The 26,239-nt window shown below is 44.7% G+C and overlaps 1 protein-coding gene across 1 annotated transcript in view; it reads left to right on the forward strand.

Moving 5' to 3' along the window:
• Positions 1–26,239, forward strand: part of C10H1orf35 (chromosome 10 C1orf35 homolog) — a 101,057-nt gene that overhangs the window by 69,852 nt on the left and 4,966 nt on the right. Inside the window, exons 7-8 of the mRNA XM_078665330.1 lie at positions 520–599; positions 18,850–18,969. Coding sequence (XP_078521456.1) covers positions 520–599; positions 18,850–18,969 — 200 coding nt within the window. The remainder of the gene's footprint in view (positions 1–519; positions 600–18,849; positions 18,970–26,239) is intronic.

A 26,239-nucleotide genomic window follows, 5' to 3' on the forward strand; every position in this document is an offset into this window, starting at 1 on the left:
TTCGGCATTTTAAGTCTGCCTTAAACGTTTTTAGAGGTAAAAACCTTGCTTTTACTGTATAGCAAAACTGTTAATTCGACTTGTTCTGCTTATTTACTGCCCTAAAACATTGAGATAAAACCTCGCCTAAGCGATCCTTTTATTTTTCCTCTGTAAACGTTTTTCCACCTTTCCCCTATCTATAAAATATTTCCAACAGAACAATTAACTCTTTTAAAAAAAAAAAGATTGTTCTATAGAGTTCAGCATCCCTTGATGCTCTACCATTTACTGTACACTGCTGAAAATCTAGGTGCCTCTCAAAAGGTATTCTATAGAATTAATGTCCACTACTGGTAAGCCCTGTCTAACACTAGGAAAGCATTTGCACCTACAGCATAAGTTGACCCAAGGAGCAATTATAACAATCCAAGACCCCTGTTTTCTGCCTCAGATCAGTGTGCTTTTCTGAAACACTGCCATCATTTCCTTACTTTACCAGGACTTTTTAATTTGCCATCTTCTTCTTTCATATCTTAGCATCACAGCGTGGAAAGTGGTAGAGATTGTTCAAGCGTGAAGCGACCAGCAGACAAACAAGAGAAGGCAGAAATGACGAGGTAAACTTCAGATTAGTTTAACACGTTTAATGACATTTTGTCCTATTAAGTGTCTGTCGTAGTGATACATCAAAAAACACATTTTAATACTAATACAAAATGCTTTGACAAGGCTCTATTTTGCCATTTGCATACCTGTTGCATACGCCACCTATATCAAGTCCCATGCTATTTTACTTTTAAATTATGATTTTCTTACTGTACAGTTAAGGAAAAGTAAAGACTTGAGTGGATCACACAAGTGATCCATGTAGAATTTACAATTGCACTCAAACCTTTCTCCAAATATGGTGTAGGCTTTCCTTGATTTTTGTGTTAAATATTTTATTTGGAATTTATGAATTGATGAGATTGCCGCCCTTTTTAGGTCAAGCCTAGGCAGCGCGTGCACTCTCTCTCGACATGCTGTATTCATTCAGGGGGCTTACAGCCCACCTCCAGCTTCTGATTGGCTTTTGTCAGTGTCCTTTAAAAAAGTTGCTTCTAATTAGATAATGGTTCCTGCTTGTCCCACCTTTGTTCTCAATTGTTACATCTCATGGATCGGCCCCAGGACTTGTCCTCTTCCACTTGTGCTATTGTATTTCCTGTCTTTGGAACTTACTTTTACACCAAGCACTCCATCATAGCCCTCAAAAGCTTTCAAATAAACAAATTGGATAGCCTATGTATAGCATTCAAACCTTGATTTCCTTCAAAGAAATAATGTCGCACGTAGCAATTTTTTAACACGAGGTTAACATTGCAGTTTGTTTCCACAAGCGTAATGCCCATTCCAGGCTTAAGTACTGTGTTTTTTTTTTTTATAATTCTTTTTATTGAAATAAGACATCAGCAAAAAGACGCATTACAGAGGTTCGTTCAGAATTGCAGATTCTACATCAGGGGGTTTAAGTACTGTGTTATTGGCGATGTGGATTCATCTGGTGAACTTCAAAATTAAAACATAACTTTAAACAAGCAGTGGCTGACCCAAACAAGACAGTAGTTGAAAAGGTCTTTCCCAAATTCTAGGTGTTTGGTGTTGATGACTCTCTGGCAACATCTAAAAACTGTCTGTAGCCAGGCCTAAAATGAGTCACGAATAAAAAGAAATGTGAGGTTGTGTGCCAAATAAGTAAAAAGACTAAACCAATCCTTCATTGAAATATAAGAACTAAACAGGGTTGATTACAAGGTCGGCCGAGCCGCTCTGAAGTCTGATACCAACCCCAGTCACCCCATGCCATGCTTGGAAAGCTTATTTCACCTTTTTTTCTCTGCATTCTGCTACTTGTATCTGTTCTATCATACATTCAGAGCAACAAGTACCAGAATGCAACATGATGACTACTTGAGCTGCTTCAACCTGACAGGGGCAGGGTCTGAAGCCCTTCCAGCCCCCATTAACAGTTGTTATTAAGAGCTGAAATACAGCTCCCCTCCCCCACACCAGTATCTCTCTCCCAGATTTAGAGAGGGACAAGTTTACCTGCTGTGGTAAAGCCTGCACGTTCCCGTCACACCTGGCAGGACACACCAGCCTTAGGCAGAGCTCCCATTCTCCATGGCCACTGACCTATGTCGGTGACACAAGAAATGGGCCCTTTAAAAGCACAGGCATCACAGCAGCTTGATGTAAGATCAGCATGCCCCGTGAGTAAATTTTATCTAGTAAACGCGATAATTCTGCAATTAAACCTGCCACATTTCTTTTCCATAAAAAACTGTACTTGCAAACAGAGAAATAACTTTTCCCAGCAGCGAAGTAGCTCTCAGAGGCCTGCAAATCTAGGCTCAAATCTGTCCAGTAGTAGGTAGTGCGATCATCCAAAAACCTGGTGTATGACCTACTCTGACCCAGCACTACCAACATCACCAAGATACCAAACGTATCTGTTTTTTTTTTTTTTTTATAGTCTTACATATATATGCCTGAAATAACTGACTCAGTCCAATTCCTAACAGCCTGTCCTATGAATAGGTCCTTTTAGTAAATGTCACCAAACCTTTATAGACATGTTTCTGACTCTGCACTAGTGCTACAATACTTTTGGAGGCACCTGTTATGTCCCCAGCCCACTCACTCACATATGAGCTACGGGAACAAGAAAGAGAGAAAAAGCAAGCCAAAGCTCAATTTTCTTCCTGGGGTATCCAAAGATTTTGGAGTAGATGCCTCACTCACTTATTGTGACCTGCTTCATCATCAGCGCCTATCCACACCCTGGTAGGGTAGTACCACCCTGCGTTATCCAGTTTCAAATTTATTTAAAAACTCCCAAGGACTTTTCCTCGGTTGAGTTCTTCCTGGTGGTTCTACTGGCTAGGGTGTGGAAAGGAGCCGATGATGAAGCATGTCACATGACAGATTCTACTCTAGTTCTACCAGCCTTTCAAGTATACTGACTTCAGAGGGAGTAACCTTTACCAAGGGCAGGGAAAACAACTGCTTGTTTATAGTCTTAAAAGTGCCTGGCATCTCACCGATTCTGAACTAGCCCTATCAGCCTTTTGAGGGCCTGCCTGTTTGAAGGCCTCTGCTTTTAAACTTACTTTAAACTTACATTTGCGCAGGGCTTCCTCACAGCCCCCACATTTTGACAGGTAGAATTTTACTCCCCTACAAACATGCACATCTCATCCAGGATCCTGCTTCCTATCATTAAATTTGCAAGATCTATTTGTTCTGGTTTAACCTTGTTTGGTTACTTTCCCTGCCCCCTCGATCCTCCCTGGGCGGGGAGCTGCAGGCTGGCAATCTACTCTCACTGTTTAGAGTGAGAGCCCAGGTTTCCCATGAAGATACCGAAAGATGTTGCCCCCATTACCCTCCTTCAGTTGAAAGCGCAGCACCATCTTAGTACCAGTGTAGCCCCACAACAGCACTACCTCAGCACCTGTTTAGCACCACCTGAGCACCAGCACAGTACCACCTTGTCATCATTCAGCACCACCTGACTACCACCTCCGCTTCAGCGCAGCACCACCTCCGCATCAGCGCAGCACCAACTCCGCATCAGCGCAGCACCACCCACTCATCAGTGCACCACCACCAGTGCAGCAATAACTCAGCATCACCTCAGCACCATCGCAGCATCACCTCAGCACCATCACAGCATCACCTCAGCACCATCACAGCATCACCTCAGCACCATCACAGCATCACCTCAACATCGGCCTAGCACCATCTCAGTATCAGCATCGTAGCCTCACCACAGCGTCAGCACTGCACAACCTCAGCACCTATTCAGCACCACCTGAGTACCAGCACAGCACCCCCTCCTCATCACTCAGAACAACCCGAGTACCACCTCCGCAACAGCGCAGCACCACCTCCGCATCAGCACACCACCACCAGTGCAGCACCAACTCAGCATCACCTCTGCACCAGCGCAGCATCACCTCCGCACCATCACATCATCACCTCCACACCAGCATCACCTTAGCAGCATCACTGCATCACCTCAACATCTGCAAAGCACCATCTCAGCATCAGCATAGCACCACCTCTGCATCAGTATAACACCACCTCTGCATCAGTGCACAGCTCCATCTCAGCACCAGCTCACCACGACCAGCACAGCCCCACCTCAGCACTAGTGCAACCCCACTTCAATAGTAATTCACTATCAACGCAGCACCACATCAGTGCAGCACCAACTCAGTATCACTCAGCACCACTTAAGCGCTAGCTCAGCACCACCCAAGCACCAGCACAGTAGCACCCCCTCAGCATCACTTGAGCATTATCTCTACACCAGCACACCACCACCTTGCCATCATTCAGCACCACCTGAGTATCATTCAGCATCACCTGAGTATCATTCAGCATCACCTGAGTATCACCTCTGCATCAGCTCACCACCACCACCTCAATCTGCCCTCAGAATCTGACAACTGTTGATTCTACCCTAGTGTCCGTCCGTTGCTCATGTTGTAATGCGGGTACTCTTTCCCACCCTCCACCCTTCCATTGTGCCCCCCGCCACTCCCCCCTCCTCTCCGAACAAAAAATGCTATAACAAACGAGCATTAGAACAGGCAGGAAGAAGTTGGCAGCATTGCAATGACATAAAAACTAAGACATTTTTTATGTAAATTCTTTTTTAATAGGGTTGTTCAGTTGTACATAATGTCTTCTTGGTTATATATATAAGGTAACAATGCTGCTTATAACACTTTTTTATTATAACTTTTCAACATGCTGAACAGCAGGCTCAATGCTCTACAACATAGCTTAAAGACATTGGCAAAGCCAATAGCTCTGATTAGCAAGACCTATTGGCTACACCAGTGCTTGTTTTATTATGACTTCATAGTTTTGCATGCACTGAATTTTTTTTATAGTTAAATTAGTCCAAGGTGGCATTAAAGGTTTGTCACCTTTCCAGGTGCTTACAGATACTATTTGGAAGTATGTGACTCTGAAAGTGCCTTTCTACATCAACCTACCTACTACTCACCAGAAACTACCCATCTAAATGTAAAATACACTTGATGAGTGATATTTTCTGTTCTGCCTCACCTCGCACTTTTGACCCTTCTTCAGACAGCTTAGGATACTTATTGCTTGCTGAAAGTTTGCTCTAGATGCTTTATGCATGTGCCAAGTCAATCGAGATGATGCATGGCACAGTTATCCTTTCCTCTCTCTATAGGCAGTGTATGCCAATAAATGTAAGTTGCACGTAATTACTGTGTGTGAAAACATTAGCGTCTAGGATAGCCTCAAGAAAAGTTAGTGCTAGATTAGTTATAAACAGTCCCTATAGTTTTAACCTGTTAAATTGTATTGTACTCCAAGTAGAAATGTAGGAAGTTACACAGCCCTTTTAATGCAACTATTTAAACCTCCAGTTAAATACTTTTTTCTATCTTTTTTTTTAATATATTTCTTTTTATTAACACAAGGCATTTCAATAAGTGCATAGAACAGAGATAAAACTTTCCCACACATCATTACAACATAACAATATTAGTTTGGAGGATACAAGAAGAAAGGAGGGGGGGTCTTAGTCCTTTACATGTGCAGGTCACAGGGATGCAAGTTTATCCGGCATTGAGTCAACTGGAGGCACACAAATGTCCCCCCTTTATCGATTCCACAGGCCCCAAACAGTCGCCCATTTGCGAGGTCGTCCCCTGGCCAGATAGACGGTTTTCTCCCGGAACATGCACCAGTCCATACTTTCTTTCCATTCCTCAAGTGTGGTTGGTTTTTTGGACCCCCACAGCTGTGCTATATTTCGTTTAGCTATCATAGCCCCTAGAGTGGCCCACATGGTCTGCGCTGTGTTCAGATCTGTAGGTTCCCAAATATTAAGGAGGCATCTCCTTGCCTCTGGTGACACCGTCACCCCCAGTACCTCTCGCATAACATCATGTATCGTACTCCAATAATCCACCATATAGTGACATTCCCAGAGGATATGGAGGAACGTGCCCACCTGCCCACAACCTCGCCTGCACAAACCATCTTCAGATAGCCCCATCCGGACCAAGCGTGGACCTGTGACGTACACCCTATGTTGTATTTTCAACTGGACTATTCGCAATCGTGCCGGGATCGCAACCTCCTTCGGGGAGGACACAGCCGATTGCCAGTCCTCGCCGTCTAGTTCAATACCATCCCTCATCCATTTATCTCTCAACTCTAACAGGAGGTCTGCTCTATGATTAATCAACTTCCTATAAATGAGGGAAATAGTTTTCTCTGGCAAATGACCGTCCAATATTCTATCTTCCAGTGGCGAGGCCCCAGGTATATCTTCCTCCACCGGTACCGCTGATCGTAGCGCATGTCGGACCTGTGCATAGCAGAAATATTCCGCCCCGTTCAACTCAAACTCAGTTTGCAATTCAGCGAATGTCTTAATCCTGTCCTTGACCCAGATATCACCAATCCTAGCGATCTCTATTAAATTTAACTTATCGAAACCTTTTGTGTTCCAAAGTTTACCCAGGCTTTCCGAATCAAATAATGGAGTGGCCAGCGTGAGGCGGCCTTTCCATCCCAAGGAATTAGTGGCGTTGTGCCATATCCTGACCGCGACATTCGTGGGTCCTGTCAAACTTTTCCTTGCCGACTTGGCATATAAAGCTCTATTGTAATTACCACCTGGGAGTTGCCAACTATCCATTGCGTATCCCGGGTCTGAGCCAAGCCCATACGTACCCAGGTTTATGGCCGCCAATTGAGAAGCCCAATAATATCGCCTAATATCTGGAAGGGCAAAACCACCGTCATACCATGGTAACGTCAATTTAGTCAGACCGATACGTGGTCTACCCTCCCATAATAATCTACGCTGCAGCCCCTCTACCTCTCGGAAATAACTAGCTGGAACTACATCTAATGTATTCTGAAGGGCATAAAGGAAGCGAGGTAGGGACATCATCTTAAAGAGTGTTGCCCTTCCAAACAGGGTGAGAGGCAGCTTCCTCCAGTTGTCTACGTCGCTTTTTTATCTAACCAATGGGGTTCCTCTCGTATCGAAGTTTGGGATCCAGTGAAATAAAAATCCCCAGATATTTAAATCCATCAGTCGCAACTTGAATCGGGCAATTTTGTGGGGGAGTCGGGATATCAGCACTCGGAACATACAAATAGGATTTCCTCCAATTTATAGTGAGCCCCGAATTCCTACCGTAGGAGGCCAAAACATCACAGACGACAATTATGGACTTTCTGGATGATGTTAAATAAAGTAAAATGTCATCCGCATATAGAGAGATCCGGTCCTCTATCTCAGGGGACCATTGAATACCTCGAATGGAAGGCTCCCAGCAGATCCAGGCTGCCAAAGGCTCAAGTGCCAGCGAGAACAAGAGGGGGGAGAGTGGACACCCCTGTCGGGTGCCTCTTCCCAAACAAAATGGTGTCGAAACTCGGTTATTAACTACCACTTGTGCAAGAGGCTCAGTATATAACAGTCTTACCCTTTTAATGAATTCCGGTCCAAATCCAAACTTAGCTAAGACCGCCCATAAATAAGGCCATTCTATCGTATCGAAGGCCATCGTCGCGTCCAGCGATGCTATTATAGCTTGTTCCCCCAGGGTATGAGCTCTGGCTAAAACTCCGTGTAACCTACGAAGGTTCCACGCCGTATTTCTATGGGGGATAAAACCAGGTTGATCAGCGTGTATCAAGCCACTAATAACCTTGACAAGCCTATTAGACAATAATTTTGCAAGATTCTTGGGCTCTGCGTTTAATAAAGAAATAGGCCTATAAGAGCCACACTTGGTTTTTGGTTTCCCTTCCTTATGGATAACAACTATAGACGCCACTCTCTGATCATAAGGCAGTATCCCTTTCGCTCGAGCTGCTACAAACATATCTTTAAGATAGGGCGCAATTCTATCGGGTCTGAGTTTATATAACTCAATCAGACCCTCCAGCTTTTCGCGATTTCGCGATTCACAAAAAAATCGCGAAATCTGCTGGGCAGCGTGATGGCCGCGATATTTGCTATTTCGGCCGCTAAAAAGTGCTCCTGGCAGTTATGAAAAAAATTGTGGCTTCTTATTGGCTGTACGCAAACACGTCACTACGTGTCTCCGTACAGCCTTAAAATAGAATAGCAGCCGGGAATCATTTCCTTTCATGTATTTAGGGACAAGGACGCACACTGGCTAGGCAAGGCCCCCTCCGAAGAGCACATGCTGTGTGGAACGAGTCAAAGAGAAAGAGTGCGACCGCACTCAGCATTCACCCCACCTCCCTGATTTGGAGCAGTGTCTCGACTTGCACTGTGCTTCCTGCAGGACACAAAGAACAGTTTCGTAAACTAACAGGCAAAATAGTATTGCGAAATTAAGAAGCAGATAATGCACACAACCTTCACTATTGAAATCACAGACAGAAAAACCGTATGGTGCTCCTGAAAGGTTCTCTAGAGATGGGAAAACAATGGAAGAGTCCTAAAAGTTTTAGCGTGACAGCGGCTCCTAATGCAGGCTGTAGTAGTGCCAACATGTCAGCTGCTGGTAGCTTCCACTCGAGTGGGCAGAGGAAGCACTTGTTTTTTATCAGTGGCTGATAATAGTTACAGAACGTTGGGCAGTGCAGTGCAACACAGCACAATTCAGAATGTGTGAGCAGTGCCAACATGCCACCATTCAAATGTTTGGTTAAAAGTAGGAGCTTTCTACTTCGGTGACATCAGCGGTTCATTCTGTTTTGAGATATAAAGGTGAAACCTCATTTTATTACTCCAGTAACTGTTACAACAGATCGAGCCAACTCTTGCTTGTGACTCTTATTGAATAGTACTGTACTATTTGGTTAATAATTTCCAATTTATTAAAATGGTCATCAAAATCCCACATTTAGACGACATTTCATTGGTGTTATTTTCATTTTAAACGTCTTAAAAATGTTTTATTACCGTTTGTTCGCCTGCTTTTTGACTGCATGCTATATTTGGCTGAAGAATGCCATAAAGGACAGCTGTGACACCATATTGTACAGATCCTGGAGGATATTGTGGCATGAATTCGCAAATTTAGCGGCACAAATATGGAAATTTAGACCTGGCGGGAGCTTCAAAGGACAGGTGTTCTCTGTCCTCAAGACAGTAGAGACAACATGGCAGCTGCTCTGTCAGGCCCTTTTCATTGGTTGCATGGGGTGCCTGCTGTCCCATAGAGGTATGACTGTCACCTGGCCATTACTTTACCAGCCTGCCCATCATTTCTTTTCCAAGATGACTAAAACAAAATAGAGATATTCAGGGAAATCAGATATTTTCTTTCTCCCGTGAAATATGAATTGAAATTGCAAATATAAGAGGGAATCACTCTAAAAGTTTTAGAACAACAAGAAAAAACCTAGTTGGTTTTTTTTGGGTCTCGCCTACAGACAGCTTTAGCGAGACCCTCCAGCATGTCGTGATTCACAGAAGAATTGTGAATTCAGCTGGGTAGCGCAATGGCTGTTATATGTACTATTTCGGTTGCAAAAAAGGTCTCCAGAAGGCACGAGGTTAGGATTGGGGCTGTGCACAGCTGCGGAACTTTAAACATGCCTATTTCAAAGTGGAATACTCTGCTAAAACAGTTTCCATTGATTTAAGGCTGAAAATGAATGATTATGACTAAAATAAAGTGCCGCAAAAATGCCGCTAAATTTCCATATTTATGCCGCTAAATTTCCAAATTTGTGCCGCTAAATTTGCGAATCTATGCCGCTATATCCTGGGGGGTCTGCTCAATCGGGAGTCCATTAGGGCCTAGCGCCTTACCCGAATTCAAGGAGCGCACTGCCAGGGCCACTTCATCCGCAGTGAGGGCACTATCCATAAAGACACGATCTTCCTCAGTCAGGCCCGGGAGTTGGATATCCCGCAATAACATGCGGGAGTCCTCCTCTGGCCGTCCCGCCACCGAAGTGTACACTGTACGAAAATAGTCTGCAAAACTGTCCACTATACCCCGGGGGTCTGTTATTTTTGCGCCCTCTGCTGTCTCCAGTTCCGGAACTCCCCGATCAGCCCTGTCCTTCTTATCTAGCCAGGCAATAAGTTTCCCAGCCTTATCACCAACATCGTTTAGCCGGCCCTGCTGCTCTCTACTTAAGGCTCTGGCACTATCAGTGACTAACGCTTTATACTCAAGTTGCTTAAGACACAAGAAATGCAATTTTGCCCGGGTTACCTCCTGCTCCAAGTCCGCCTCGATCCTAGCAATTTCAGATTCTATGTCCACCACTTCTTCATTCTGATCCTTCTTTGCCCCTGCAATCAGCGACAAAGCCTGACCCCGTATGACCACCTTAAAAGCCTCCCACAACGAAAGTGGAGACGATACCGATCCCTCATTCTCCTGGAAATAATGCTGTAACGCTTTTAGCAAGTCCTTACGAATTTTAGGATTGCATATGTACCAGGGATTAATGGGAGCTAATCTGCCGCTCGAGTCCAAATTGAAGTCAAACCTGACCCAGAGTGGCGAATGATCTGTAATGCCTCTAGCTAGGTGTGTAGCCTCGGTGATGTAGTATGCCTGTGCCGCCGGCCCTAAACATTGATCTATACGTGAAAGACTACCATGTGCACCAGAGTGAAAGGTGAACTGTCGCTGGTCTGGATGAAGCAATCTCCAACTATCAATCAAACCCAACGTATCCATAAACTCGGGAAGCCATCTTTGCCCTCGCCCCGTGTCCCTAGGGGGGTGTCTGTCCATAGTACCTGAAACCACCGCATTAAAGTCCCCTCCCAAAATCAAAAGACCCCTCGGGAAATCCAGTAGGGCTTTCCCTAAATCGACAAACGTGGTTGCTTGCATCCATTGGGGGACGTATACCGACATCCTGGATAAGATATGCCCCTCCCAACTGCCCGATATTCCCACATATCTGCCTCTGTCATCTTCAGTCACAGAATCAATTACCATCGGAAGCGTTTTCTTAACCAGAATCCCCACCCCTCTGGACCCCGAAGTGAATCCCGCATCTGCAATCAATCGGTACCCCATTCTGTTCATCGCCCTACATGAGTTGCCCACGAAACGTGTTTCCTGAAATAGGACCACATCCGGAGCGTGACTTCTAAGATACTGAAGAACCACACTGCGTTTAATTTTGTCCCCCAACCCATTAACATTCCAGCTCAACACCTTCAGACCCCTTCCCCCCATCATAAAACATGAAGTGAGTCAGCTTTCTCTCCAGTTCCTGCACCGTGAACATGCTACAATTCTGAATGAAGCCTTGGAATGTATTGCCTACAACAAACAAAGCAAAAAAATAAAACATAAGTCCACCCCAAAACAAACCCCGCCCTCCACCCTGCATCCCTGTTCACGGTGTTCATCCGCCCCCAACTCCCAGTGTGCCTGTCGCCCCATAATCTATCTACTAAACTATCGAAGAGTAACTTGAGGAGGAGTGCTGCCCCAACTTACCCGCCCAGCCCCAACAATATTATCAGGCCAACTAAGCAGTTCAGACCATCAACTAGTTACTGTACCCACCCACACGCACCCCACCCCAACCCACCCCGATCACACCTGCGGCAATAGCAGTTCTTATTCTTTTTCTTTAGTGCCGTCTTCTTCATCTCCGCTCTGTCGCTGTCGCTCATCCCGAGGATAAACCGCGTCCAACCAGTCCGCCGCAACCTCAGGAATGTCAAAGAAAAAAGCTCTCCCCTCGTGTTCAACTCGCAACTTGACAGGATACAGCATGGCATACTTCAATCCTTTGTCCCTGAGTCTCCTCTTGATGCCCATGAAAGTCTGCCGTTGTTTTTGTACTGCCTGCGTGAAGTCCGGGATAAAACTGAGAGCAGAGTTTTCGTACTGAAGAGGATCTCCATTTATGGAAGCTTGCAGGATAGTGTCTCTATCCCTAAAGTTAAGTATACTCGTGATCATCTGCCGGGGTGGGGCCCCGGGGCGCGGTCTCCCACCCGGAACTCTCTGTGCTCTTTCCACTGTAAAAAAAATTCCAAGTCCTCGGGGCTTCAAATGATTGAGAATGATGTCTTCAACAAAGAGATCAGCAGACTGCCCCTCAGCCTTTTCAGGCACACCAATAATGCGCACATTGTTTCTACGGGCCCTCCCTTTGTATTTGTCCAACTTGCGACCTGCAATATCACTGGCGGTTTTGAGATCACGAACTTCCTGCTGCAACAAGGCAACATCATCTGTAAGACTGGTCGTTTTAATGTCCAGGGATTTCACCTTTTCACTGGTTTTAGTGAGGTCCGCACGGATGGAATTAACTTCTATCGTCACCGTGTCCAGTTTATGATCCAAGGACTCCATCTTTTTACCTAGGGATGTACGCACCCCCTCAATCGCCGCCATCACATCCTGCAGCGTAGGCTCCTTCGCGGAGGTCGACGACTCCGCACCTACATCCTGAGACTTCCCCGATCCAGATGGCGATCCCCTAGGCTGCGTGTAGCGGTCCAGTTTGTTGGATTGGGTAGATCTAGTTCCCCTGGGCACCTTTGATTGTTATTTTTCCGTCTCGGGTTTCGACGCCATTTTGTAGACCGTGAAAAGCGATCCAAGTCACCGCAGCGCTTCCACCACTGAAGACGAGGTCTCGAAACCAACAGCAAGATATTCGCACCTGCGTGTCCGATACAATAAGTCAACCCAGTCCTGGGGTATAATGAGCCCAGCTCCGAACACAATCAAATGCACGGTAAATCCAAGGACGAGCAGGCTCTTGCCGGCACCAGTTCGGACCTCAAGGAAGTTAATATTAAGCGGGCATGTACCGGAAGTGTGTTAGAAAAATGCGCAGTGCCACCAATTTTCATTCAGGGTCTGACACTTATTCAATCATTGCTTCCCACCGGGGCTCCCTGCAGCAATCCAAACGGGCGCCACCGAATTCTAGGCGCCCAGTGCACCAGTCGCCTCAGTGAGTCTCCATGGGGAGGAGTGGGGAAAATTTTTCTGCCTAGGGGGCCAATACAATACAGTCACAGGAGAAGCGAGTGCTTATAGGGGCCAGCAGCTGTAGGGAGCAGAGCCAGGGCCCCCAGGTTCCAGCGCACCAACGGCGAGCCCCGTCTCCCCCGATCTCCGCCCGGGCAACAATCACATATAGGGGGGTCATCCCAGCCACAGCGCGCTAGTGTCCTGAATCTGTCACGGCCCCGCACCCGCTCCTCGCACACTCCAGGGGCGAGCAGCAGTTGATACCAATCCAGGGGGGGTGGGGGCGCGCACGTAGCGAGGCCACAACTTCCCCAATCGGAGCGATCCACTGCCCTAAATCGTAAACGGCCCTGCACCTGCTCTCCGCACTCCTCAGGGGTAAGCCGCAGTTAATAATAGTCATGGGGGGGGCGCGTGGAGAGAGGCCGCACCTTTCACGGGACCGAGCCGGTGACTTCCGGTTTCGGTCCCGTTGTTGATCGACTGCAGCCGGGGCTCCATTGCCACTCGAGGCCCCGGCATCTGGAGTACAAGGCCACAATCTTCGATGGCCTCTCTCTCCTACACCTCGCGGCCGATCGAAGTGCAGATGGAAGCGCCTGGCACCGCTTCACCTCCCCTGTTGTTGCTCCTAGCGTAAGCCCAGGATATCTAGCAGGATAGGACCCGGGCGGCGGGGGTCTCGGGAGCCCAAAACTTACGCGGCCATTTTGGTCACAATCGTAGCTCCTCCCACTTTTTTCTATCTTATGGTAATTTTAGCTGTGATATTTTTTCACATTTGTTTTTGAATAAATTGATTAATGAGGGATTTTTGTAGCGCTAATTTGCCTTGAGATAAAGCCTAAAGTAGCCAAAGAGAGATGGTAAAATATTAGGGGGTAAAAATTACTTTAATATGATTCCAGTATGTGTGGCAATTCAGAGGATTGGAAAAGGCTCAGGTGAGATGTGTAACTGAAATAAACTATTCTTAATATGTTTACAAAACTTTGAAATAGCTTGCGTAAACTAAGCTTGAAAGTAAATCTCCCAGTCTGCCAACTAAACTAAGATTATATAGTACATATAAGATACATTCCAATTACCCCCTTACTTTAGCAGCCATTGTTGGGTGTTAAGCGGTCAATTTTACCTTTTAAATCAAGCCATGGCTGCCATTCTATCCTAAAAGGGTGAAGTCCTGTTTGCAGGTTAAGTGAAATAATTAAACGTCTAATTGTGTCTAGTTTCCTAAATACAAGCTTTAGGCCCTTATTACGAGTTTGGCAGTCCAATGGACTGCCGAACCTGTGGTGGCAATCCACCTGCCGCATTAAGGCTGTGGCTGCCTCAGGACCACTGCTGCCGCTAGGGTTCCACGATCCCTGGCGGTGGAGCAGCGGTCTGAGGCCACTAATAGGCTGGTGGTGTGACTGCTGCACCTCCAAGCATATTAGGAGGTTCCGAACTGCCAAGAAAAGTGTGGGGATGGTGTAACAAAGGGCCCCTACAGCGCCTCCTGTTGCCTCTGTGCCATGGGGTACATGCAGTGGGGCACATGTGTCCCCCCCCGTGATGCTGCACCCCCAGGGCCTGCAGGGCAAGGACTTGGTAGTCCATACTTTGCAGGAACTGCCTTTGTTGCTCCCATTGCAATGCCTTTTTCAAAAGCACGCTACGAAACCGCCAAAGAGACGCCCGCCAGACTAAAAATAAGTCGCACTGTGGCGGGCGGTCTTTAATTGCTTTGGGGGTCTCGAAGCATGGCAGCAGTGTGGCGCCCCGCTCTGATACCGCCAAAGTCATAATAAGGCCCTTAGACAAAATTCCTTTCCACACAAAGGCGCTTACAAAGAAAGTAAAACTTTCACTGGTGACCCTTACATAAATGAAACTTTTCCAGCCACACTTGGTTTCTCTCCAAGAGAACAGAAGTTGATTTATTGACTTTTTGGGATTAATAAGAACCTAATGTGAGTACTCTTATTATTTAATGGCAATTTTGATTTAAGAAATAACAAACTACTGTCAATGGATTAACAATGATTCAAAGGAATATATTAAAAGAAATGTATAAAACGAAAACTGATTGCTAAAAACAAGCACAACCAATTGACCTACTGAAATACTTACATTAAAAATGCCTTAGTCACCATGGCAGTGCAATAATCTGAGCCAAGCAAAGGATGCTAAATATTAAGCTTGTTCTTATTTCAAGCTTTGTTCACAACTATCTATAACCGGTGCAGTCCTTTTATATTCATAGCTCAAACTTAAATTGACAATTTTAATAAACACATTTAATTAGACGGTATACAACATCCCCAATTATCATATTAATTCCTAGGCTGAAATTGTAACCTGCCTGGGATTTGTCACCCAGGCTAATCTTTCTACAGCCCGCTCTAAAAAGTGAAAATATACCATATACTTAGTTTGGTGCCGAATCAAGGAGATTTATTTCTCCAGATAAATACTTTATGTTGTGTTATCTCCAGTTCCTTTGTAAGTTGAAGGTGTCTACCAAGCCTGGACCAATATGAATTGCATGTTTTAGAGATTCATCCGCTAATTATGTAGAAGTATGGCGTGCCTTCGCAATATAAGGGAATAAATCTGTCTTGTTTGTCGAGACGAGGGAAAGTAAAGGGAAGGTTGTGGTGCAGCAGTTATTTACATTCATGCCACTTGTTTTATTGCTGTGTACTGGTCGAATCTATTGTAATTCTGTGATGGTGTCTCAAACCCTCAAGTAGTTTCTAGAAACACTGACATTTTGCTGTGAAAGGCTGTTCCAAGTAGTGGTTGCATTTGGACTTGAGAAGAGACTGCGTGAGTCAGTCCTCGCTGGCAGGACGGGCAGCTGCTCTGTCTGAGGTCCTAGGCCCACTAAAGCAATCAGGGCCGGCTGGCTTAGATGAAGCATAGATTTCCAATCAGTCCCCAGCATTCGCCAACCATGCTTGGGACAAGTCATGGCTTGTGAGGCAATATGGGCTTATCCCCGCCTCTACCCATTAGAGCTTTCTTCTCAGCGTGATGCTACACCTACCTTTTTATGATCGATTCCAACTTGCCCCTCTCCATTTACAAGGCCTTGTCACCAGTGTCTCCGTCATTGATGTGGCATGATGCAGGCCCATGCCAGAGGGGTTCGTATTTGCAGAAAGTGATGGGTCGTCCCTCCAAGGATTCCCAAAAATCCTCTAGATCTTCATTTCTTATACATTTTGACCTCTGTGATCAACATGGAGGCAGGTTTAAGCGGGTCAAATCTCAGGTACTATTTTCAAAGCAGAATTGACATGCTAGGTATTGCTTTCTCTTGATAGTCTTCTAGTTAATAAAATTCACAGCAATAAGGATGATTGGTTGTCATGAATAAAGATCCTTATAATATGTCAGATCTGTCAGCCCTTCTCAGATAAAACTATTCATTATCTGTCTTGAAGTGCCAGGATTGTGTTGACACCTCCTATGTTTCTTGTAGGCTCATTATAATACCAAAGATATGGCCACAAAGTGGGAGAAAATATGCACAGGAAAGCCTTACCTTCCTTGCCTTCAGCGGTCTCCCTAGCTCCCGAGATCCTGACATTGTTACACCTACTTCCATTCTCCATGTCTATAGTCTTGTGAAGTGGCCACACCTTTTGACCCCAGTCTAGCATTCTGACGATCTGGTCTGTTGGGCCTCTGGGTAGCGAAGTGTTTTTCCATCTAATCCAGTCTACCTTGCAATGAAGCAATGTCAGATTTGACCTCTTATTTCTTTGTGTGACATATTACCTTAAACTACTGATATGATTACCGTGATGGAGATGAGCCCCTTCAATATTGTGTCCATGGAGAACTCAATCATTGCAGGAGACCCCTTGGCACTCTGGCCCTTCCATGGTCTGCCCGAACTGACTTGTATGAAAAGGATCTGCCTTTGGAGTTTCAGACAGGACATGAGGCCGTGCATTTGAGAAGTCAAGTTTCCAAACCCTTTTGTCTCTGCTTTCACAAGGGGCACAAACCATATGTTAACTCCTTAAGGAAGGCTGTCGCCAAGGCAACAAGCCTTGAACTTTTCTGTTGCAGTCCTGTTACAGTCCCTCTTTCCCACATAAATAATTATAATGGCCCTGAATTCAGGGACCAAGTACTTCACACTGGTATGCAAGGGGCATGTAGAGCAGTAATGTCCCAGGGCCAAGATTGGAGCTCCACTACGGGGACAAGCATCCAGGACTTTTAAGGGGTGCTTAACTGATCTCTACTGACCAAAAAAAACTGGTCGCGGGCTGCACTAGGTCACTTATTCCTTACTAGTTACAGGTCCCAAAAGGAAGTCAACAGCACCACTGAGCTTTTCCCCGCATCAGAACACTCCCCCCAGTTTGCCCTTTCACTCCCTGCTGTATGTCTCAAATGCAGCTGTGTCCCAGGAGAAGAAAGCGATCTGTAAAAGGGTCAGGTGGGATCTCTCTTCTAGTGAGGCCAGAGCTCCCCAATGATGTAATGGGGCCTCCGCATCCTGCCTCTACTTGATCCACCGAGGGTTCCTCTGGCTGGTCACTCAGCAAGGACAGTTTGGCACCTCCAGGCACAGGCTTCTGGAGCCACCACACAGATCAGGCAAGGATATATGGCGCTGTGAACTCGTGCAATGGGGGTGGGACCAGACTTCCATGCCAGTGCCTCTCCAATATGAGCGTCTTATGGCAGTAGGGTCATTCATTCGTCCTCCCCTCCGGTCGGGATGGGACTATTACGGCTTGAAAGCAGCACCGATAGTGCAGGATGAGGATGAATGGACAGATGGGCTGGTCAGAGCTTTAGGAAGTGGCGGGCTACTTAGACCACTGACATGTTCCTCCTCTGATAGCGGTCTCTTACAGATAAGAATGACCTTTGTCTCCCTCCCTCATCTGCTGAAATCTTCAGACTGAAAGCTAACTTCGCACTAAATTTGTTCTCGCACTCTTGACATTAAACACTTATGGGCCCATTAGGATGTCGGGCGGATCGCCACCGCCATGCAATGCCGCCACAGTAAAGCAGGTGGTCTTCACTTCGGGGGGCCCCTGCGGGCCCCCGAAGTGAAGGCGAGGTGTAGGGTGCACATGGGGGGTACCTGTCGTACCCCCCAGCATTTGCATACACAATACCCCCCAGCATTTGCATACACAATGCTGCAGGCACCGCGCGGTGCCTGACGCTTTATGTATGCAAATGCATACATGCTGAGAGCACCGCCCGCCACAATGTTAAAAATGCAGGATGCGCCTGCCACTGTGTCGGGCGCATCCTAATACCCCCCACGGGACCCCCGCCCTTATGGCGGGCGGTCCCAAGTACCGTGAGGATGGCGGGCACGCAAAGTCCGCCCGCCATCCTAATGAGGGCCTTATTCCGGTCAGCTTTGAAGCATACTAGCAACCCTTGTCAATTGAATAAACAGGCCGTGTTCTCCCTTCAGTCAATCTTCAAAACTCATCCTCTTGCATCAAAGATTGAATCGCCTCAGCACACTTAAATACGATTCCACTTATATTTTATAGTGTACTCCCCCAGGTCCTCCTGCTCTGCTTCCCTTGGCTACAGGTAATACTGAGATTCAGTCCTATCATACACTGTAAAAATGCATATTGAGTTGTTAATACACAGTGTTTAGATTGGTGGCTTGCACATATATCAATAAAATACTCAATGTATCTTTAGAAAAACACTAACTCCACAAAGCACGTAATGTGCAGGAAATGTTCGGGTTACCATTTAGGGTCCCCTGTTTCTGTGAATTCCACTGTAGAAAACAAATACTTCCTGTGTTGGGTTGCAGAGAGCCTTAATTTTCTTTTGAGATTTTTCTTGTTCCCTTCTTATTTCATAGGTCTGAAAGCAACAAGAGGTCAAAGAAGGAGAAAAAGAAAAAAAAGAAAAAAAACAAGGAGAAGGAAAGGGAGAAACGTCGGAAAAAGGCACCGTCCTCATCCTCAGATGAAAGTGATAGGTACATTTTTAATGTTTGCCACAGATGTAAGATATATATATAAATATATATATATATACATACACACACACACACACACACGAACACACACACGAACACGAACACACACACACACACACACACACACACACACACACACACACACACACACACACCCCCGTTGGTTGTTCGCGGTAGCCACTTCCGGGTAGGGGGTCCGTTAGGCGGAGTCAACCAGTTTTCCGCAAGTAATAATGGACTTGTTGTTCTCCCAAACTCTCTCTCCTGCGTTCCAGCCGGACACGCTAAGAAACGGACACCCGTGAATTTTGTGGTTTAGCAGGTCTGATTTTATTTAACCACCACTGTCAGACACGTTTCGGACACAGGTTAAATAAAATCAGACCTGCTAAACCACAAAATTCACGGGTGTCCGTTTCCCGTTTCTTAGCGTGTCCGGCTGGAGCGCAGGAGAGAGAGTTTGGGAGAACAACGCACACAGTAACTTCGATTTTAAGATTTATTCAGTGCCCAGTCTGCCACACCAACGCGTTTCAGCCTTACGCGTTGGTGTGTCAGACTGGGCACTGAATAAATCTTAAAATCGAAAAAATTGATCTTGGCCACTGTACTGGCCCAACGCCTGCACCCGCTGTCGAGCGATCCTGCCTACAGACCACATTGCAGAAAAAATATATGCGAACATAACCTGTTATGGTATCAGAGTGCTTCACAGTGATATAGAACTTCAGTGCGATCGCAGGCATTTATACATAACTCTAATGCATAACATTTTAATTTTAAGGGCAAGAAAAGACATTTGCAACTACAATAATACATGACCCTAAGGATACATAGTATAACAATGTGTACACTCCAATGAAAAGAGTAATTATTCTATATTTTACAGTGAAACTGGACTTATAACTCTGGAAGTTACGTGGTTAGTCTCTCTGAGGTGGGTTGTGTAGGTCGAATATTCTTCATTTTGGGAATCTTGTGTCAATTTCTGAATGAAAGAAAACTTTTTACACCTCAGTATCTTCAAAATTAAGGAATGTTTACAGGACTTTTAACTAGTTCCATTCAAAATTCAACATCGGAACAAAATATTCTTGCCAGGAATATCATCCAAAAACATTTTTAAAAGCATTTTTTTTTATTTGATATAGAGTGTAAAGTAATAAATGTTAATTATTATCATATATGTAATATAATGTAAATTAAATAATTTCCACTAAAATGTAATACTATATATTAATAATTTGCTTATATAAACAAGTGTGTGTATATATATATACTGTAACATAATTAACAAAAATATTTTACATTATATATTTTTTATATTTTAAATGTATTGCTATAAAAATCCCATGAATGTGTATGTGCATGGTGTGTGTGTGTGTGTGTGTGTGTATATATATATATATATATATATATATATATATATATATTTATATATATACATATATATATATATATATACATATATATACATATATTTATATTTATCATATTAAAAATATAAATAGTTCAATAGCCAAATATATTAACTGATTTAGTCAATGCATAGTATATAATAAACAAAACTCATTTGCTAAAATAATATAAATATAGAAAACAAAGAAAATACTATAAATCTATTAACCACTATTAGGAAAACTATTGCAGCTTAAGAATATAAAATATACTTTTCCCAGAGGTGGGGTGGAACTAGGAGCTGAACCAACAAAAGTAGGTCCAGTGACAAAATAAACAGTGAATTGTGGTAAACTCTAAGCTCTCTTTACTCAGTAAATAAATTGAAGTGACCAAGAAGTCTAACTTCCATCTCAGGACTTCTATGTTCATTACATCTACACCACAAACTTGAACAACCAAGAGTCCAGCTGCTATCTTGACTGGACTATGCCAATATAGTCTATTTTGGTGGCCTATAAAAAGACCTCTAAAAACTCAAATGAATACAAACCTGACCTGCTAGGCTCTGCCTCACTCTGAGGAAGCAGCACCACATCACTTCAGCCCTAAAGGAAGTGCTCCAGCGTTTGATCTTCCATAGATACACATGCTTTAATTTTTCTGTTAGCAGGGTAAATGTCTGAATACTTTATTTGTGTGATTAATAAAAACCAATACAAAAAGAGAGCAATCAATATATAAAAGAGATGTTTTAAAATTAAGTAAAATAATATGTATATAGGAGTTAGGCATAAAACCACCATTTGATATTTTTTTACATTTTAAAAAGTGCAGTCAATTTTGTTCCTTTTTCTACTCCTAGTGGTGGTCAGAATGCATGGGGCCTTCTTCCAGATAAATCGCATTTTGTACTGTAGTTGGCTTGTCCATTAGAGCTTGTCGAGCGTGGTAGATGAATTCGGCAAAGTTGGCCATGTGCTTCACCGTATCCAACAAGTATAGCTGAAGGACTGCCTCCTTTGTCGTCCGCAATCCCAGTTGGAGTAGGGTGAGCCTCAGATGAATTCTACGGACCAGCAGGGTATACAACGTCTCAATGATAAGGTTGACTGTTGCAAGCCTTGAAAGTTGCTTCTACTGGTGTGAATTCTGTGAACCGTGCACCCTCAGCATTATAAGCCAAGGTTAAAAATTGAAAACTAGAAATGGTCAGAACCTTGTCAACCACACCTCAGACCTCTCATGCATGTATTTTAGGCTGGTGGTATTTACATTGACGAGTGCATCTTCAGCTGAAACGTGGGTATCTAATACAACCATTTCAACAGTGGCCCCATCAGCGTCCAAATTCAAGCATCACTCCTCAAAGCATTACAGAGATCAGCACCGTGGAGCAGTATATATGGTGCAGTGAACTTGCGGTGGTGATGGGACGAGCCCTACACGCTGCTTCACGTGGAGGTGAAACCAATAAAAAAGAGGAAGGTACCCTAATTTCTCAGAAAAGGGACGGGGTAGCACCAGAGAAAAACGCACAGTCCCTGATCTATGCACAAAGTAATATATGGATCATGTGTTGAGCGACAATATATGAAAATACAAAATTTAAAAAATTACATTGAAATGCAGTAGGTATCAGTTAAATGCAAGCAGTTAAACGTAACGTTGGAGCAGGGAGGCCTTTGAACTTTTATCTGACTTTATACTTACCGCTCTACTACAGCCAAGAAACTTGATCAGAACAGTATCGTCGAATATTGAATACGGCGATTCTTTTTTTTTTAAACTTTTTTTTTATTAATAAGAAAGAGCATCGGTGCAAATAATATACAAACATATTGACATGTCCACAGTTGAGAACAATACATTGGCATCGTCCAAATACATATAGCTTACAGTGTATGTCATACATTCGCTACCTCCGGGGGGGTCCCCAAGTCTACCTAGTACACATATTGGAACCGGAATATGGCGATTCTTAAACATATAGCCAAATCACGGCGCACAATCTGTGCTAGTCACTGACCAGTTCTAAATTGGTCTTTTTAATTGTACTCCCGTTATCTTTAACGGTGGCTCCCGCAAATGATAAAGAATTCATAACCAGTACTAAGGTTAAACCTTTTTATGCCATATGGATGAGATTCTTTCCTTCCATCTTCACCGAGTGACTTAAAAATCCTTGCCACCTTGAAATTTCATTTTAGAAAACTCTGTCCTTAGGAAGGTGAAGAAGTCATCTTACCGAAACGCTGTGTCGACCTTTGTTTAGTTTTCTAGAGTTGTGTAAAATGAATCCGTTAGAACCAATGGTATAATTCTTCAAAATAAGATGTTTTAAACCTATATGTAATGACTTTGTCTCAATTTTAATACATTTTTTAAGAATATATTTTTTTGTATTTTGCCTTTACACATTTAACTGATACCTACTGCATTTCAACTTTAATTTTTTCAAATTTTTTTATATTGTATTTTCATATATTGTCTCTCAACACATGATCCATATATTACTATGTGCATAGATCAGGGACTTTGTGTGTTTTTCATGTGGAGGTGAATCCATCCTCATCTGTTCTGAAATTATTTCCACCATAAGTGACCTCCCACTTTAATGGCTACTCCTCAGTCGACAGTGGCTGATTGAGGACTGATTCCACGTGCAGCCCCTCCATTGGCAACAGCTCTGTCCATGATTACATTGACAAAAACTCAGCTGACGACTTCAATGTTATCTGTTTCTATGTCCAGTTTCAGCAACTCTGCACCAACTGTATCACTGTATCATATTACACAATACCTCCATCACAGATCTTGCAGGTGCATTCTTCGAGCCAGAAGGCAGAATATTTAATCAATACAGGGATAATGTCAGTGGAGAGAAGAGTCCAATACCAGTGGACTGAGGTGATGACAATTGTCTTGATCTCGACACAGTTGGTCCTTACTCCAGCTCTGACCCCACCTCTGCTGGCAGGAAGTGTTCTTGCTCACCAGCAGGCAGTACCTTCAATTTCTCCACCCACTCAGCTGGTGCCTACTTTTTTTTTATAACCCAACTATCTTTGCCTATGAGCCTAGTCCGAGCTGAACTTCTGGCAAAACACAGATGCTGATCCGGGGAGTCCAAAGAAGAGTCACAACGTGCCACAGACTACCACTGACTACAAGGTGGATGTTGGGCCAGGCAAGTGTGTTCCTTGTGGGAGAGATTGCTGTCAAGGGTGATTACAGATAACTTAGGGTGGGAAAAAAGCTGGAGTTTGGATTTTGTTCAAGTTCATGTCTTTCAGCCCATTCTAGACTAATTGTTGTTACTTGTTCTCTGAAAATAACTATAATTGAGTCTTGGTGGGGTTCAGCTTCAGGTAGGTGCTTGACATTCAGGTCTGGATGGGGTGCAGGCATAGTTTGAGGGCATAGAATGTCTGGGACAGAGGGGACTTTGATGCAGTGTTATGTATATTCAGAATTTCTATGAATTTTGATGCTATTATCGATGACAATATCGCTCCAAGGGCTCTATATAGAAGTTGGCAATTCTGCAGAGATGTGGTGGTCTGGACACACCTCTTTTTGCCTAGAAGTTCAGTCTTAGGTCCTAAATATGCCTTGGAGTAAAGTAGCGTGTTAGGCAAACATAACAATGACTCCCTTTAAAAGATCAAGGTATATAACCAAACAGCCCTCTCTTTTCGCGCTCTTATGGGTGCCAACCATTTGGACAAAGGAACTCCTACCAGCCTCCTACTGGGATTTTGTTCTCCACTACTATCAAGGTGACTACTCACATACCCAGTCCTTTCCCAGTAGGAGAGGCGTCAGCAATCTGGTGCCGGAATGTAATGAGAGGGTAGAAACTCCTCTTCCCTCCGAAACTAGTACCATCCTCTACATAAGCGACTCTTTGGGCCACCTAACAACGTATCTTCACATGCTGGTGTGCAGACAAATATGCGCCCTTTTTCCAGCCGGGTGGTGTATCACCTCAGATAGCTGACTTTTTCATCTACTATGGACACAATAAAATGTATCTGGATCGGTGAGACAAATTTGTGGTAAACAAGATTCGAGTTTAAAATTTAAAGTGACTCATTTTTATTTTAATGTTATTAGTGATTTAGTAAACACAAGGAGATGATGGACGGAGCGCTGAAACTTTTCAGACACTCACTCCCAGTCACTAATCTAGGTTGAATCCATCATCGTTCTTTAGCTCACTTCGCAACCCCAGTTCAGACCCACCTATATGCAAATCGGTCTTGACCCTGTGCCTCATGGGAACAGTCCAGCCCAAACTGCCAAGCCCAGTCTTCCCTGGACTGGAAATAAGCACCCTGGGACTGGTTTCGGGGTAACACCCCTCATCAGCCAGGCTAGCTTGACTTCAGTGGCAAAGTGAGCAAGGGACCCAAATCTGTGCACACTCTGCCTACTTAGGGCGAAGAAAGCAAACACAAGGAGATGATGGACGGAGCGCTGAAACTTTTCAGACACTCACCCCCAGTCATAGATCTTGTTTGAATCCATCATCAGTCTTTAGCTCACTTCGCCACCCCAGTTCAGACCCAGCCTTATGCAAATCAGTCTTGAACCTGTGCCCTAAGTTGATAGAGTGTGCCCAGACGTGAGTCCCTTGCTCACTTTGCCACTGGATTCAAGCTAGGCTGGCTGATGAGGGGCTCATAGACGCTGGTCATGTGCATGATGTGTGGCGCTTGCGCCATCCTGCTGCCCGAGAAAGCACGTTTGCGTCGTCGGTGCACGGTTCTTGGTCCCGCATTGATTTTTGGTTGACCTCAGAGGCGGCCTGTCCCTGGATTCTGAAAGTTTCACACGAGGCCCGTTCCTTATCTGACCACTCGCCTGTACTCCTGGAGATATGATTACCGGAATATCAGGCGCCACCCTTTGCGTGGAGGCTCCAGCCCTCAGAACTTAAAGATCCGGTATTTAGGCAGATCATAGCGGAGGCAATCAGGAACTATTTCTTAGAAAATGAAGGCACTGTGGAGAGTGCGGGTGTCCTCTGGGAACCCTTCAAGGTAACCATACGAGGGACTTGTATCGGGTAGCAGTTGGGTGTCCTGAGGGATATAAGACGTAGGATACAGAAACTAGCGGATTACATATTAAACCTGGAGCGCGCTTTCGACACTGATCCGTCTGCTGACAAGCTAGCAGAAATAAGGGAGCTGGTAACGGAGCATAATGACACTGTAGACCAAGAGTTACAGCATTGTTCACGGCGTGGGATAGCTAGGTACTATGGGGAGGGTGGGCGGCCTAGTCGCTCTCTTGCACAGAAACTCGCAGAGCCCCGAAGCCAGGAACCTATCGTTGAGCTCCTAGACGACACCGGTGAGCCTCCTCATTCGACGGAGGAACGCTGTGATGTGTTGAAGTTTTATAAAGATCTATATGCAGCTAGGGAGTCCCCCTCCACTGAGGAGATGCATAATTATCTAGAAGATGTGGCTTTAGGATGGCTGTCAAATGCGCATCGCGAATATTTGGTGCAGCCCTTCGATGAGGAGGATGTGAGGGAAGCCATTATGGCTTTGCCAACCTGTAAAGCCGCCGAGCCGGATGGTTTACAGAGCGAGTTTTATAAAGCGTATGCAGCGATCCTAGCTCCGAGGCTACTGGAAGTCTACGCAGAAGCATACAACAGTGGGATTTTGCCGCCCTCTCTCCGGGAGGCCCCCCTAGTCAACCTGTTAAAGCCAGACAAACCCGCTAATCAGTGTGGATCGCACCGGCCTCTTTCCATCATTAACATTGGCACAAAGATATTGTCAAAAATTATAGCTACTAGGCTACAGCCTTTGATACCCCATTAGTGCTGCCATACCAGTCTGGATTTCTC

Source organism: Lissotriton helveticus, chromosome 10 (assembly GCF_964261635.1).
Source record: "Lissotriton helveticus chromosome 10, aLisHel1.1, whole genome shotgun sequence".
Taxonomy (NCBI): Eukaryota; Metazoa; Chordata; class Amphibia; order Caudata; family Salamandridae; genus Lissotriton; species Lissotriton helveticus.